The 14,877-nt window shown below is 45.7% G+C and overlaps 1 protein-coding gene across 9 annotated transcripts; it reads left to right on the forward strand.

The window, feature by feature from the left end:
- Positions 1-1,413: 1,413 nt before the first annotated feature.
- LOC119213129 (Friend leukemia integration 1 transcription factor) lies at positions 1,414-14,568 on the forward strand. 9 transcript variants are annotated; one of them, XM_062560650.1, is made up of 5 exons: positions 1,414-1,545; positions 3,744-3,855; positions 12,566-12,777; positions 13,083-13,237; positions 14,155-14,568. In XM_062560650.1, the coding sequence occupies exons 2-5, from the start codon at positions 3,790-3,792 to the stop codon at positions 14,364-14,366; spliced, it is 645 nt and encodes a 214-aa protein (XP_062416634.1). In that variant the 5' UTR covers positions 1,414-1,545; positions 3,744-3,789; the 3' UTR covers positions 14,367-14,568. The 9 variants fall into 9 exon arrangements, with proteins under 9 accessions (XP_062416634.1, XP_062416636.1, XP_062416642.1 ...); XM_062560652.1 differs by having other exon boundaries at positions 13,086-13,237; XM_062560658.1 differs by having other exon boundaries at positions 1,525-1,545; positions 3,744-3,828; positions 13,086-13,237; positions 14,155-14,566.
- Positions 14,569-14,877: the final 309 nt, after the last annotated feature.

The following is a 14,877-nucleotide window of genomic DNA, read 5'->3' on the forward strand; positions in this document are numbered from 1 at the left end:
GCACAGTAGTACGAAGTTTGCCCCCCCCCCCCCTTAAAAAAAAGTGGGGGATTCCATCGTCGGCGTGGAGGCTTATGCACATAGAGGCCCCCCGTGTGTGCTAATAAATCACGATGGACAATAGTGAGCCCTCTGGCTGCCACCCCGAAGTCCTGAAGTCCACATTTAATGTCAACAAGAGGTCCTGCATGCGGCGGGGGGGGGGGTTGATGAGAGGACCAGACCGAGCACGTGGGCCATTCGCAAATATATTATTCATAAGGCGCCATTTGAGCGTAAGAAAGAGCGTTTCCACATTCTGTAAAGTCAGGAAGTTTGGACAGTCACAGAGGATGAATTCCACATCCTCTGGCAACCATAAAGTGGATGTTTTTGGGAGGTTTTTTTGTCTTTTACATATCCTTTCATTTGAATGTGGTGGATTTTTAAGGCATAAGCCGCTGCATGAGTCTTTATTAAAAGAATACCCAACAGAATATGTGTTTCTTTCCTTTGTCTTTTTTATGGGGGGGTGCTTATTGTATATTTGCTGTTCAAATGTGTTACAAAACTTCTACTGTGTCCTGAGGAAGGCAACACAGCAGGCGCGCGAATGTCATTTTTTTTTCCCTCAGTAAAACGGATGGTGGGATTTCCGTCCATTGTTTCGTTGCTTGGGAACATTGTTATCGACGTTGTTGTTTTTAATCATTGCATTAGGAAGCGGTGCCACAAACAGAAGGTCCAGCCGGTGATGAAAGACGACCTTCTTACCAGACGACCCCCCCCCCTGTAAAAAGAAGGAGAAAAAAAGGGAACTCATATTTCGGGATTCTTCCAGACTTCTTCTGTCCCGTTATGATCAAAGTATTTGGCACAAAACATGATACGATTCAAAGTCATTACGCAGGAAACGTGTATTGTTCGTGTTTTATTAACGATAAGCATATTAGTTCATTAGAATTGATTTGTGCCTCACCAATGAAGAAGAAGAAAGAAAGGAAACTTCCTCGGGTTCACCTCGGGTTGCTCCTGGTGCAAAAGGCGACCTTGATGAGGCTATAAAATGCTACGGTTGAGCGACTTTTCCTCACCGTGAATTGCCCCACATCCTCTTTTTTTTTCGAAGGTGAGGGCAGCAGTGTGAAGGAAATGAAGTCAGTGAACTGAGTGGGGTCAACTGAGCAGGAAAAAGACCAAAACCCCGCATGCGGAGGAACTGCTGCTGGTGGCGTTCCGGGCGGGAGGTGTCACCATCTGGGCAACGTGGATGAACACATGCACACATTTACATGAATGAAAGCGCGCGGTGCGTCGCGTGCCTCGTCGCCACCGCGGCTGAAGGAAATCGCGGTTTGTTCTGCGGAGGGCCGGCGAAATAAACCAAAGTGATCTTTTATTTATTTTTTTTTTACAAATACTCCACGTGAGGTTTGACCTTTGATGAGTGACGTTTCGTTGGCTCGGTCGAACCTGCCAGAAAGGCTCCGCGTTGTCACGGCGCGGGCCCCGAAATGCACCTGGACACGCTTTTGGTTGCCACCTCCTTTTGCAGAAGAGGCAAAGGTGAGAGGACCTTTTCTTAGAAGCAACGTTGATGATGATGATGATGATGGTGATGATGTGTGTATGTGTGTGTGTGCTTCTTCTGAAGCTCTCTTTGACAGTTGGTTCCCCGCACGCGCCACCGCTGCTCCGACGTGCGTAACGTCGCAAAGGCGTACAAATCCAAACATAAACAAACAAAAAACAAACGGAAATCAAAACACAAACAGTTTAATGCCACCCGTCTGTATACCAGGAGCTGGAATAAAGCAGATTTATGACGCTCCTTCTCTTTCTCTGTGTGCTTCCCCCTTATTTCGCGGTTCAGTGGCCTCACGCGGCGGGCGAAGGGGAGGTTTTCCTCTCGCTGCTCATTGGTCGCGGCTCCCCCCGTCTCAGGCATGCACCTCCATTCACACACCCCGCCGCCGCTTTCCACACACGTTCTCCTTTTCTAAATAACTCACTGTCAACATCTTTTGGAGAAGAAAAAAAACGGCTTCGCTTGCACGGGACTAATTATCTAGAATTTGTCGGTGGATTGATTTCGATCGAAATATTAGAACCAACGACGCGGAGAGGGGAAAAAACGGCAGGTGAGTGAGAGAGAGAGGGGAAGGTAAGGGGGTGGGGGGGGGGGGGGGGTGAACGATCGCGTTTGTGGAAGAAAAAAAAAGTCCTCCTCGGCTGCTCTGGGTGCGCATGTAAGATTGCCAATGCGTCGTTTGTAGAAGGAGGGGGGGGGGGGGCACGAGGCGGATTGTGGACCAAACTAAAACCGCAACGTCCATCGCGACACTCTTGGGTTCATGTTAATATCGCTTTGCACCACACTTGTTATTCAAATGATGACACTTCATCCATGGCAACAAAAAAAAGTTCTCCTATCGAAGAAACACGACCATGTGTCAGCTCGCCGCTTCGCCGCCTCTCTATAGGGGCTTTAGGAGAAGATAGTGCGACGCGTGTTCGCCGAATATCGGTTGGCTCTCTCGTCTTTGATGGATAACGGCGAGGTAAGACGCTTAAAATGTAACACTAGAGGGGTCCCGGCCCACGGGGCTGTCTCGGAGGGAGGTTCACGCCGTTATTCACCAGTCCTCCTCCGCCTAATTGGCTGCAGATGCGGTGTCCTATACGTTCTCTTTTTTTTTTTTTTTTTTTTACCCGCGCGTATAAATTGGATGCATCTGAGGAACTTTATGAGGCGAGCCCTACCGTTTGCATGCAGAAGCCCAGAGGACGAAACAAAATGATATACACCGAGCCACGTTCATATACGGAAGCCGCCTCTCTTTGTTTTGTTGATAATTTATCAAAGACCATGAAATTGAAGGAAAGGCTTGAACGTGAAATGGAGCTGTTAAACCCCTCAGATGATGTGTTCTCGGGAAAATGTGCCGTTTAATTGTTGTCTCTCTTTTTTTTAAATGTGTTTCATATACTATATGATCAGGTCAAAGGCCTTGTTGAGACACGCCGAACTTCAGAGGTCTTGAATAAACGCGGAGGTCAATATTCGTTCATTTGCTTCCTGGCACACTCTATATAACTGCCATTGGTGACGGTATGTGTGCCACTGCTTCCCTAATGATTGCGCGGGGAGGGAAGGGCTAAAGACTCCGTCCTCTAAGTGCCCTTTCACCCCAGACTTTGTAAGCTGCTCTTATTAAAGCGAAAAGTGTTTCAATATGTGGTGAGCTTCAGGGAAGGGGGAGTGGGGGGGGGGGGGGGGCGTGATGGGGGTGGAGATGGGGCCCTCTTGTTCTTCTTCTCTCCTTCTTTTTGGGCCACTTGGTGTCGTTCATCCATGTGGGTCAGCCGGTGTTGCTGGTGTACGGACCGCGGTCATTAAAACCCACGCGCATCTGATACCTGTGACCACTGTGGATAAAAATGAGGCCTCTGTGACTGAATCACGGCATTATGTGTGTGTGTAGGGGGGGGGGGGGGCATCGGGTAAACTCGTCGTTCCCTTTATTGCGATGGAAGTGGTGACCCAATGTGGAGAGATACTTGTTGGATGTTTGCTGTGCATCACGTGGCATGTCAGGTGTAAATGTGTTGATGGCAACAAGAAAAATGAACTCGTGGAGTATTTTTCTCGGTTTAAATTTCAGCAAAACGATTTAAGAAATAATACAAATAAAACGATACTAAAAGAATTACAAATAATAATAACAATAATACTCATATATTATTTATGATCCCTTTCCCAGGGCCCATTGGACACTGATCACCCTTGGGCCTGTCTGTCAAGTAGACATGTTTCAAACTGTCCCTGACACGTCGTCTTACGTCAAGGTAAGACACCATCGTCTCTTCGATCAGGTAATGTTGAAAGGGACAAACTTGAGGTCCTTTCAATTTTTTTTTTTTTAAATGTGTATTATTTAGTTATTCAGACTGAGGTGTTCAACCATAGATTGGCCCATTTTAGTCCCCCCAATTAGTTGTTTTGGGAACGAAATTAACTGATTACAGTGGAATTTAATCGATGGAAAAAAAAATAATGTATGCTTTGTTTATTGTCCCCTCTGTTTAAGTGAAATTTGGCTATGTTGGTCCATTTTATTGTCTTATAAATGCTGCTGTTATGTTTCAAGTCATGCCGGCCCCTCCCCACCTCCCCCATCTTTTTTCTCTCTTTCGCACTGCCACCGTCTTGAGTAAATAAAGCGAAAAAAGCGCACATCTGGTTTTCACATTGAACATCCTCCATCGCAACGTGAATACTTGCAAGTGCTTCATATCTGAGGCACTGGAACCACGATCACACACACACACACACACACACATATAATTCTATATATATATATATGACCATTATAAGAGCCTAAAAAGTCCACATCATGTCCAGTTCAACGTCCACTTTGCTCGCATTCAGTGCGTCAGTTAATTTGGCAGCATTACGTTTTCTCACATCCATCATAATAATCTCCCGAAGGTCACTGCTCGCATTGTGCTTCATTAAAACGAGCCCATTGTGCGGAGGCGAGCGACGGTATAATATCTTCACAATCAAGGTATTTTTCCAAGGGATGGGGGGGGGGCGACTTGTTAATGTTTTGAAGACTTATTTGACCGTTTGAATAAAGGCTCTTTTCATGCGTTGTGCCTCCGCGGAGAGACTCTGCGTTTCAGGTCTCAGAACAATTCCCGATGTGTTGTGAAGGATGTTGAATAGCGCGGAATGTTTGAGGAGAAAATACGCTTTTCAAATGAGCCTTTCTGCTCCCTAATAAAAGGCAGGAGGCCAACGGGGGAAGAACAAACAGAGGTAGAGTGACACGAAGCACGGAAGGAGTTAACCTTCATATCTACAGTAATTGCACGTAGCTTATTTGGTTTTGCTGTGGACATGCAGCTTGAATTTATTATGGGGTTTTTTTTCTGATTCCAATAAAAAAAAAAAAAAAAAATGTCAGTCCCCGACTAAGAGGTAGCGTGCTTTTTATTATTTGCGTGCGAGCGCTGCGCTCCGTGGCTCAGGCGCATTGAGAGAAGATATTGGTCAGTATGTGGCACGCCTCGGTACAAAACTCCAGAGGAATATTCCTCGTTCGAGCGAATCCTCGGCCCAACATTTGGTTTTGTTTGGTTAAGGCCAGGCGAGACTGGAACTCTCCAATAAAAATAAATCTCAAATTAATTATGGCCTAGAGCGAGGGGCCAGACGGTTCGTGCTGCAGACTCCACTCTTTGCCCTCGGTATTTTGACTATAGGCCCGTCCTTTAGCCCGAGAGAAGGAATGGTCTGAATACAAATATGCTGTCTAAACAACAAGGCCACTCTCATATTGAATCGAACTATTTCTTTCCTTCTTCTGATTGATAACCCTCCTCCGTAATAAAAACAACACATTTTTCATTCACACAACTCGGGACTGATCTAATGAGGTACGACCTTACATTTGTAGACTTCACTATGACCACACACAAAAAAAATTATAATAGAAATAAAATATTAGAGATTAGAGGGGGAGGGGGGGGGGGTTCCATCTTGACGCCCGGGCCTGACAATTGAACATAAGCCCCGCGCGGTGTCCGCCCTCCTCCTGGCTGCTTACCCCACAGCGGAGAGACACGAGGAGCTACTGGCTCGTGGTGTCTGGCTGTCTAGTTCCAGCGTGGAGCCATGTTGTGCGGTTCGCTGTGTAAACCAACCTGCGTCTGTTTACTGGCCTTCAAAATATGTGTTTGTTGCCCGCTGTATTCGTTTGGGCGCTGGACCCCCTGTCTTCTTTACACGAGCCATGACTGGGGGGAGGGGGGGGGGGGGTGGCAGGTATTTTTGATACGAATGTGGTTTTGAGGTAAAGATGTCGGCGAGATGTCGGTCGGTGGGAACATCCGACCGCGTGGAGGTTCAGTGTCATTTGAAAAGCATCCCTGAAACACTGCATTTAAATCATTTACGCAACCCCAAACTCATTAGGGTGCGACGGACGGACGGGTGGATGGATCGAATCCCAGAGACGCTGTAAAAACGAAAAACTACAATCTGGTGTTTTAAGAGATGTTTTGGTGAATGACTTAAGGTCTAAATCTTAAGCACCTTGTTAATTTGCCCCTTTATTGCTGATCTATTTTAATACACGCGCAGGAATGTATAGAAGGAGAAGAAGAAAAAAACAAAACACAACCAGTCACCGAAGAGTTAAACAAGGTGTCTCCCTTAATTACACGAGTCTGAACTGGCCTCAGGCAGGAGAAGCCTTGACCCATAGCAGGATCCAGATGTGGTGATCCCAAGGGTGGCGGGTGGTGGGGGGGGGGGTCGCGCCCCACCAGACCCCCAACTAGAGAGAGCAGACAGGCCGACCCCGCTGCCAGTCGCTGCGAGAGAGTTGGCCCGCTTTCCAGGCGGAACTTGAACACCAATAAAAGAAATGTCCGTCATCACATTGGTTCAATCAGTCGAAAAAAAAAGGATTGTGGAACAATTGATGATCCAAGATGGTAATAAAATAAATAAATTCCGTGGAAAATGTTTCCACGAGTTCAATACCGGTTTCATTTTTCACCGAAAAAGCTGCATGTGCCATGGCTTTGGAGCTGGCTCCCTGTCTGCCATCTGCACCAAAATTATACTTGAATTGATGAGGGCAATTTCATAGGGCGGACTAAAAGGGGGAAGGGGGTATATATATATATATATATGGGGGTGGGGATTAGGGGATTTCTCTTATGAGGCTCGAGCGAGTTGGGGGAAAGAAAGAAAAAAAACATTGAATAACAACAGCAAACAGTAATAAGAGTGACACCAATGGATTGCATACATTTGTGAAGCCCCCTTTCAACGGTGCATTTGTGTGCGTGTGTGTGTGTGTGTGTTGCACTTCATCCATTCAGTCCACAGCAGACGCGCACGTGTACAGCAGACCTTCAGACTGCAGTGCGGTTAAAAAGCTGAACGCTTGGGTTTTTATTAATGGTGTCTCAGGGAAGAAAAAAAAAAAACTTCACAGAGAGCTGTAACAAAAAAAAAAGACAAGGTGTCTTGCCGTTATGTGTTCATGGTTTCGATCCGGTGGGGATTTAGAGCTCCTCGCTCCGCAGTAAAAGAGAAGCATCTTGTCCACATGCAGAGATAAACTATATGTAGCATTCCCACTGATGCTGCAGAGACCCGGCTGACGTGCAGCGGGATGCATGGAGGCATGGGATGGAAGTTTGAAGAGTAGGCGTGGACCAAAACGCGCTCCAAAACACGCAGCTCGCATAAGTTAAGAAAAAGTGAAGTAAGTCAAGAGTGTCCCTGCGCGACATCAAACCTTTCATTTCCGAAAAAATAAAGAAAAAAAAAAACCCCTCATCATTGGGACAAACAGAATGCTCTTCCCAACACCATCTGTGACATGACTGGGAAATGAAAACACACACGCCTATTCTACAGCGGGCTGCACGGCAATGGCTGTGCACAACGCAGGCAGTCATCCTGTAAATATTTCCGAGCAGAAAAACATAACAGCGGAGCGAACACTCAATTGTTTTCCTTGCTTATCTCCCCGGGACAGTATCCTGCTTCTTTTTTTTTTTCTTTTTTTTTTTTGTTGAAGGCAGGGCTTTCGGTGACACACGGCTTCCTCCTGAACCTTCTCAACAGTGGTGACTTCACTTCCCAAATTTAGAGGAGAGAAAAAACCCAATCCGGCGAAAAGTGTCTCTTTCTCTCTGCCGCATACCGGGGGGGCTGGAATTAATTCGGGAGCGGGTCATGTTTGGGATGTTGTCGGTGCCCGCTGAAAATTGCGCAAAATGGACGGAACTATTAAGGTAAGGGTGGAGAACGGGGTGTATGAGTGTGTGGGAGACTGCTTTTTCGAAGTTGCGCCTCCTTTTTTTTAAAGCAATGGGTTCGAAATGCCCCTCTGTGTCGGTCTGTGAGCTGGGACCTCCGATCTGACGACGATGAGCGGCTTTCTTCTCTCTGTCTGAAAGCGGTAACCACATTTCCTTATTTTCCTCCTTTATTTCAAAGTAGCTACTACTTCTTCTTCTTCTTCTTCAGTAAGCTGCCCGGTTCTCGAGGATGTGTTACGTTGTGGATTCAGGGCTAATTTCGGAATCAGGCTTTGGATTTTCTTTTTTTTGGGGGGGGGGGGGGGACCAAGCGCACAATTACGCACGCCTGGCATAGGCGAGCGAGAAAAGTGGCTATTTATTTCAGAATGTACTTTCACAGAGGTTTAAGCCATCGACGAAGTTGACGATTTGTTGGTTTTAGTCCGGGGGCAGCGGACGGGTATTGAGCAATGTCCATGACTGGACGTGCCATTGGACACGATATGTGTCGAGCTGCGCCACAGCGGTGTGGCACGTCGCCCGGCTCGGACCCGAAGACCCTGTAGTGTGTGTGTGTGTGTGTGTGTGTGTGTGTGTGTGTGTGTGTCAACAAACGGTTTTGTTTTCACAAATACTATTTCTCCACGTGTAACAATGTCCACACTTGTAACTTCTCTCCCTCCGCTGCACAGAGACGTTTCTTTTTTTTTTTGTGAAAGTGTATAAGGAACGCTGCCATTTGGTAACTTCATGCGGTAACCGTTCCGTTTGCAACACTTAAAACCCACAAGCTTCACAATGATACCTTGGCCTGCTCCTTATATAGTTACACAACTATTTTGAAACGGTATGTTGGTAGCAAGAGCGCCGGTCTACATTAACTGTGGCTACTGGCCCCGGCAGTCAAATTCCAGCTGCATTATGACTTCAGCCACCAGATGTTGGATGGCCGGTCCCCATTAGTTCACCCTGCGGTGCGTTTCGTCTGCGTCCTCCGCTCACCAACGTGTGCGCTCGGGAAGGATGTAGCGTCTGCATCATTTGCTCCCTTTGTTTGCCGAAAAGAAGCTTTCTTTTTAGAAAGTAGCGGGTTTGTGGCGGCCGGGGTGTGGTGGGAGGTTTTTTTTTGGGGGGGGGGGGGGTGGGAGAGCGCGCAAACCTTGGCGAGACAAACAAAACAAACAAAAATGCCAGGCTTCGTTGTATTGGTCACATCAGTTGCGTCATTCAGCCATCACAGCGATCTGCGATTTGTTTTTGTTCCGCATCGGGGACGACGGCCACGCTGCAGGAGGACTGACCGGCCGGCCGGCCGGCCGGCTGTCTGTCTGTCTCGGCCCTGGAGGCCCGTGACACCGCGTGAGGACCTGTGGCAAATCACCGCCGTCATAATTGAATCCTCGGGTGTGAATGACCGGCCGCAGGAGCGGCACTCAGGCCCGCCAAAGGAAAGGAAGGGCTCTCTAGCCATGAGAGCTTCCTGCTCCGCACAATCTTTTCCTGACAGGTTTCCTCTTCCTCCTTAAACAAAAGAAAGGAATGCCCGCCACCCGCCCCCCCCCCTTTCCTTCACCCTGGGTGTCTCCTGCTTGATTGTGTGAGAACGTCAAACCATCACACGTGTAGTCTGCATGTGGAGCTATTCCTTAACAGTCCATTCCGTGCCCAGAGGCGTCGTGACGCATGACGGAGAGAAGGACTCAGTTGATGGGAACACAACAGAGGTGGCTCCCAGCAGGTGTCACACTAGCACAATACTTGTGATGGGGTGAGCAGGTTTACACTGGAGATAAGATTCATTGGATGCCCCCCCCCCCCAACCCCTGTCATGTGGCACTTGGGAAAGAAAAACTGCAGAAGAATTCTGATTTTATTTATATTTTTATTTTTCCATTCATTTTGGTTATTTAAGTGGCAAACTATCTGTGGACATCGTGAGGCGGACAGAAAACCGATATTCTCAGCATGTGCGTGTTCCCCTCCGATAGTGGACATCAACCTCAAGACACTGCTCTGTCATCCGCTCAGCTTCTCCTCGCTCCCTTTTTTATTTTTAAAACTCCACAATCTTAATAGGCACACAGCACTTGCCTATCATGGTTTAAATTGCACACGCTGATATGTCACTGTAATTATAACATGCAACCGTCATAATGGCTCAGCGGGCCCTTATCGGGGCTGTAATGAGACATTCCCTCAACTCTTCCACACCTTATCATCCACAGACATGGCTGGTGTGCTCTACTCAGATAGCAGGTCCTCCTGCCAGGCTTTAGATTATGATGGATCCCCTGATGAAATCACTGGGAAATCTAATTTTGGCGAATTGGTTAAATGCTCTGTAGTCAAGTTCAGCTGTTTTAAATCCACTTAACTGGACGAATAGCTATTTTTTTTTAAATTAGTACTATTCATTTGGGGGGGGGTGAAGAAGAAGCCTTCTGACTGTCTTTGACAGACATGTCAGTGAGGATTTGGACTTGTCAAACCACTCCTCCCCACAGCATTAAAACAGAAGACAGGTGTCCACTATTTTTTTTTTTCAAGCTGTCAAACTTGTATAAATTATTTTTATACTTTGTTCTGTTTCGACTTGGCGGGTCTGTGGCATTACAACAGAGGGCACTGTAGGGCAATTAAAACCCTTTACGATGGCTAAGATCACCACAACTCGATGGAAGGCTTCATCTCTCGCTTCCTTTTAATCAGAGCAGTTTTTTACACGTATTGTCAAAATATATAGTCCAAATCAGGAATTAATAAAGCAACAATCTCGTTGCTTTTATACAATGACTTGCTGAACAAAATGATTTAGTTAAGACGATGCGTTCTCTTTCATCAATCAAGAGAGTTTAGGTAAATAAGTGTCATTTTGTTTGATCTATAACATACAGAGAAAGTCTCACTGCCCTGAAAGAAACCCAGGTTCCTAAAATTGTTTGAGGTACGTGTTGTACTTTTCAATTTTGTATCAAAGTGGCGTTGCTGAAAGAGCAGCCCTGCCATGTACTGCCGCTGTCATGTTTTTGTGTATTTTGCGATTCCGCAATATACCGAATACACTATTTAAGTCACCTTCTGCTTTTCCCATTGAAAACTTTTGGCTCAAAAAGAGACAAACTTGCATGACATTTCTTAGAATGGAATGATCCTGAATTTATGTGAGATTACTCGGATATTGCTTTCTTTGAAACAACTTTTTACAGAATGCAAAAGGCTACATTTTGGAAATACTGATCAATGAATATCAAGCAGAATTTTCCCCCTGAAGCAGATATGTGGCATTTTGGAATGAAATAATTCAGTCCTCTGGAATTAGACACGTCTCGGCCTAAGCTCTGCCATCAGATCCAGATGTGCGTCAGACCCGAGCTTAATCCACAGCAGAAGCATATGACTCTAATGAATTCACTTGATATTCTGACTTATTGTTTTTTTTTTTTTTTTGATGGATGGAACAATAGGTAACATGAGCAGACTAACACAGTTATGGTCAAGCAGCATCCCCACTCACTGCCATCTAACGGTGACCTGGCATCAGTCCGAGACGTTGCCCAACTCTGCTTATTGTCAAACACTAAACGGTGACACCTGTGTAGTGAAAAGTAACACACCCAGTGCACAATCTCTCCGTTACTTCCAGGACATCACAGAAGGAGCACGGACGTAATATCTTGGCCAGCCACGAGTGTCTGAGTTTGTTTTCTTTAATAAACTTACATTGCTCCGGCTGAGCTACAGCAGAGGGGTCAGTGTAGCTGCTAGTCCCCCCCCCCCCTTGTCCCCCCCCTTTGCTTCTGTTGAGTCTTCAGCTGTGGAGGGAAACCCAACTCTCAGACTGGACAGACAGATCAGGGCATGTCAGGGGATTTTTGGGTCCAAATTATTACACAATCAGGAATCTGGAAAATGTTGGTTATTTGGAATATTTCTAACTGTCAGTAAATTGGAGAAGTTGCACGGCTATTGTTTGATTAGACGAAGAAAAAAGCTGTATGTATTGACTGATAGTGGTAAAGCAACGGCCTTGATTGAGCCACAGCCTTCATGCTAACTGTCTTACTCCACTGTGGTCATGATTGAAGTTCCCCTAACATCAACAGGAAGTTATTGCTACGTGGGTTTTGTACACAAACTATTTTGGATGCCAGACAGCGATATGACCCATAACTGCTCATAATTGCTGTAAACAAAAAATACTCAAGAGATTGAAAGTATGACGTCATAAAAGACTTGAATTGTATCTGCTGATGTTTGTTTCTTATCATGACTAGGACACGGTTATGTATGTAACCTGACATTTTGGTAAATACATCTTATTGCTTTCAGTACGTTTTTAGTTAGATAACCAAATTGCTACTACTCTCATACGGGTCTGTGACAAAACTATAGTCAGGAGGAGCAGAGCATGGCTTAGCTCTGTCCAAAAGTAAAACTATTTGTCTTCAAAAACCATTTTGATGCGTTGATTAGTATGCTTTAGAGGGGTTGGTAGGTGGGTGTATTTTGTCATATTTAAATGGTTGGCTGTCACCCCGGGCATCCAAGCTTTATGCTAAGCTAAGCTAACTAGCTGTTGGTTGTGGTCTTATTCCCAAATGAACATACTTAAGACTGTTTTTATCTCTGCAAAGAAGCGACTTAGATAGTGTTCCAGTGTTGGGCAGGACTGCTCGATGTAGAAGCTCAAACGCATGCACTTGTCAATTGAATTGAGAAAGCCACATCAAGTATTCTTTCCTTCGACCTACAGGAGGCGCTATCAGTGGTGAGTGAAGACCAGTCCCTATTCGAGCCTCCGTACGCTACTGCTGCCCCTCTCCCCAAGACAGACATGACTGCATCTGGCACACAGGACTACGGCCAGACACACAAAATAAACCCCTTACCCCCACAGCAGGAGTGGATCAACCAGCCAGTGCGGGTCAACGTCAAGAGAGAATATGAGCACATGAATGGATCTAGGTATGGCACGACAAGCACGTCTTACATTACTTGGAGATGTTACGAGTTCGTATCCATCTTCATTACACATATTCAACGTTGTGTTTAATGTGGTCATTAAACAGGCCATTTCTTTACCGCGAATAGCCTTCGCTCATTCCTGCTAATCTTCAGTTTACCTGCCCGAAGCCAGTGTGGCACTTATCCATCCCATGCCAAAGTCAATGTCTGGAAAAGAAAACCAACACAAACACCCAAATTATCTGCTGACCACAATCATCTTTACAACGTTCTTGTGTGTGTGTGTGTGTGTGTTTTTTGTTTAGCAGGGAGTCTCCAGTGGACTGCAGTGTGGGTAAATGCAATAAGCTTGTGGGGAGTAATGACACTTCTCAGATGAACTATGGAAACTACATGGATGAGAAGAACGCCCCTCCCCCCAACATGACCACCAATGAGCGCAGAGTCATTGTACCAGCAGGTATGTAACGATGAAAAGCATGTATATAATAGAAATACTCTCACCGCCTATTTATACAGGTGCTAATTGTTTTAGGCTTTTATTAGTATTGCTGCTGCAATTGCAGACAGAATCACTCTTCTGTTTTGGGATAATTTTGTCAGTGCTGTAAATGTTTTATGGGTCCCATTTCCATTTAGCTGGTTCGTGAGGTAAAGCATTGTTCCAATGTTTTAGGTCCCTCGTGGCAGCTGAATGCGTGCAGGTAGAGATGTCTGTTTGTCTGCCAGAACCATGTATTTCCTCAGGAGTTTCCCATTTTGACCCAATATGTGAAATATCACAGTTCAGGCAGTGACAAGTGCAAATTGAGGGGTTAGAAATTAGGTTGGTACACGTAAGCCAAAGAGACTGACTGGAGTGTAAAATAAGCACACGTTGTTCATTCAATTTAAAATCGAATGACGCCCTTGTAAATCTTGTAAAGGCTGTTCAGAAGTCAGTGGAAACATCCCCTCGTATATTAACCTTATAGGTGCTCCACATGTAGGCCACTCCCTAACCACATGTGGTAAGGATGGAGTTTTGGATTTCCAGATACGTTATGCACTATGTCAGACTGGGTTCAAGTTCTATTCACAAATGTAATGCAAAACTTCAGTCAAAGTTTGAAAAAACACAGGAAGAGATTTCTGTGAATGATCATTTATCCAAATAGGAGTCATGTGGTAAATCCCATTCATAATGTTAAAACAAGACAAAGAATATTTACAACTACCTGAACAAGATCTGCTACTGATCCAAAATTCTGTTTCCAATTTGTCCGTTGTTCCGCCCGCCTTTACCTCAGTCAGATAGAAGGTTCTCCCAGCTCCTGCGAATCTGTCCCGGGAGCAGATTTCTTCTGGTATCAATAAACTTCCCCTCTCTTCGGGCAGACCCCTCCTTGTGGTCTCAGGACCACGTGCGGCAGTGGCTGGAGTGGGCCATCAAGGAGTACGGCCTGTTGGAGATCGACACGGCCATGTTCCACAACACAGACGGCAAGGAGCTCTGCAAGATGGGCAAGGACGACTTCCTTCGGCTCACCACCATGTACAACGCCGAAGTACTTCTCTCTCATCTCAATTACCTCAGGGAAAGTAAGTAAACGCTGCGCGACCGGACACACAAAGGTGAATGGGGAAGAACACTGGATGTTAATCCATTTAATCGTTGTTGGACCAAATATTTGAACCATACGAAAACATCTGAGAGGTTGTCCTGCCAAGGACGAAGTGTGCCTGAGTAAGACACCCTAACCCTTAATTGCTCCCTGTGCAAAAGAGTAAAAAACATGGGCTAAAAATGCAATGTAAGTCAAAGTGTCAGCTAAATGACATGTAACTACTAACAATTGAAAATAATCCAACTCACTTTGGTGAACTGCTCAAATGTTTCACCTCCTGCTGTCTGTGCAGCAGTTGAAGTCGGGTTCGTTCTCGGCCAAAGAACGGAAATCGAAAATGTAATTTCAGTTAGGACACAAGCTTCTTATCATTTACTTTTCTCCACTTTCGGATGAAAAGTGCGGGTTTAAATAATGCCAAACCCAAGCAACGAAAGCCTAACTTCATTTAGTACTCATACTACCGCCAATGAACAACGAAAATTGCCTTTAC

Source organism: Pungitius pungitius, unplaced genomic scaffold (genome assembly GCF_949316345.1).
Source record: "Pungitius pungitius unplaced genomic scaffold, fPunPun2.1 scaffold_139, whole genome shotgun sequence".
Lineage (NCBI taxonomy): Eukaryota > Metazoa > Chordata > Actinopteri > Perciformes > Gasterosteidae > Pungitius > Pungitius pungitius.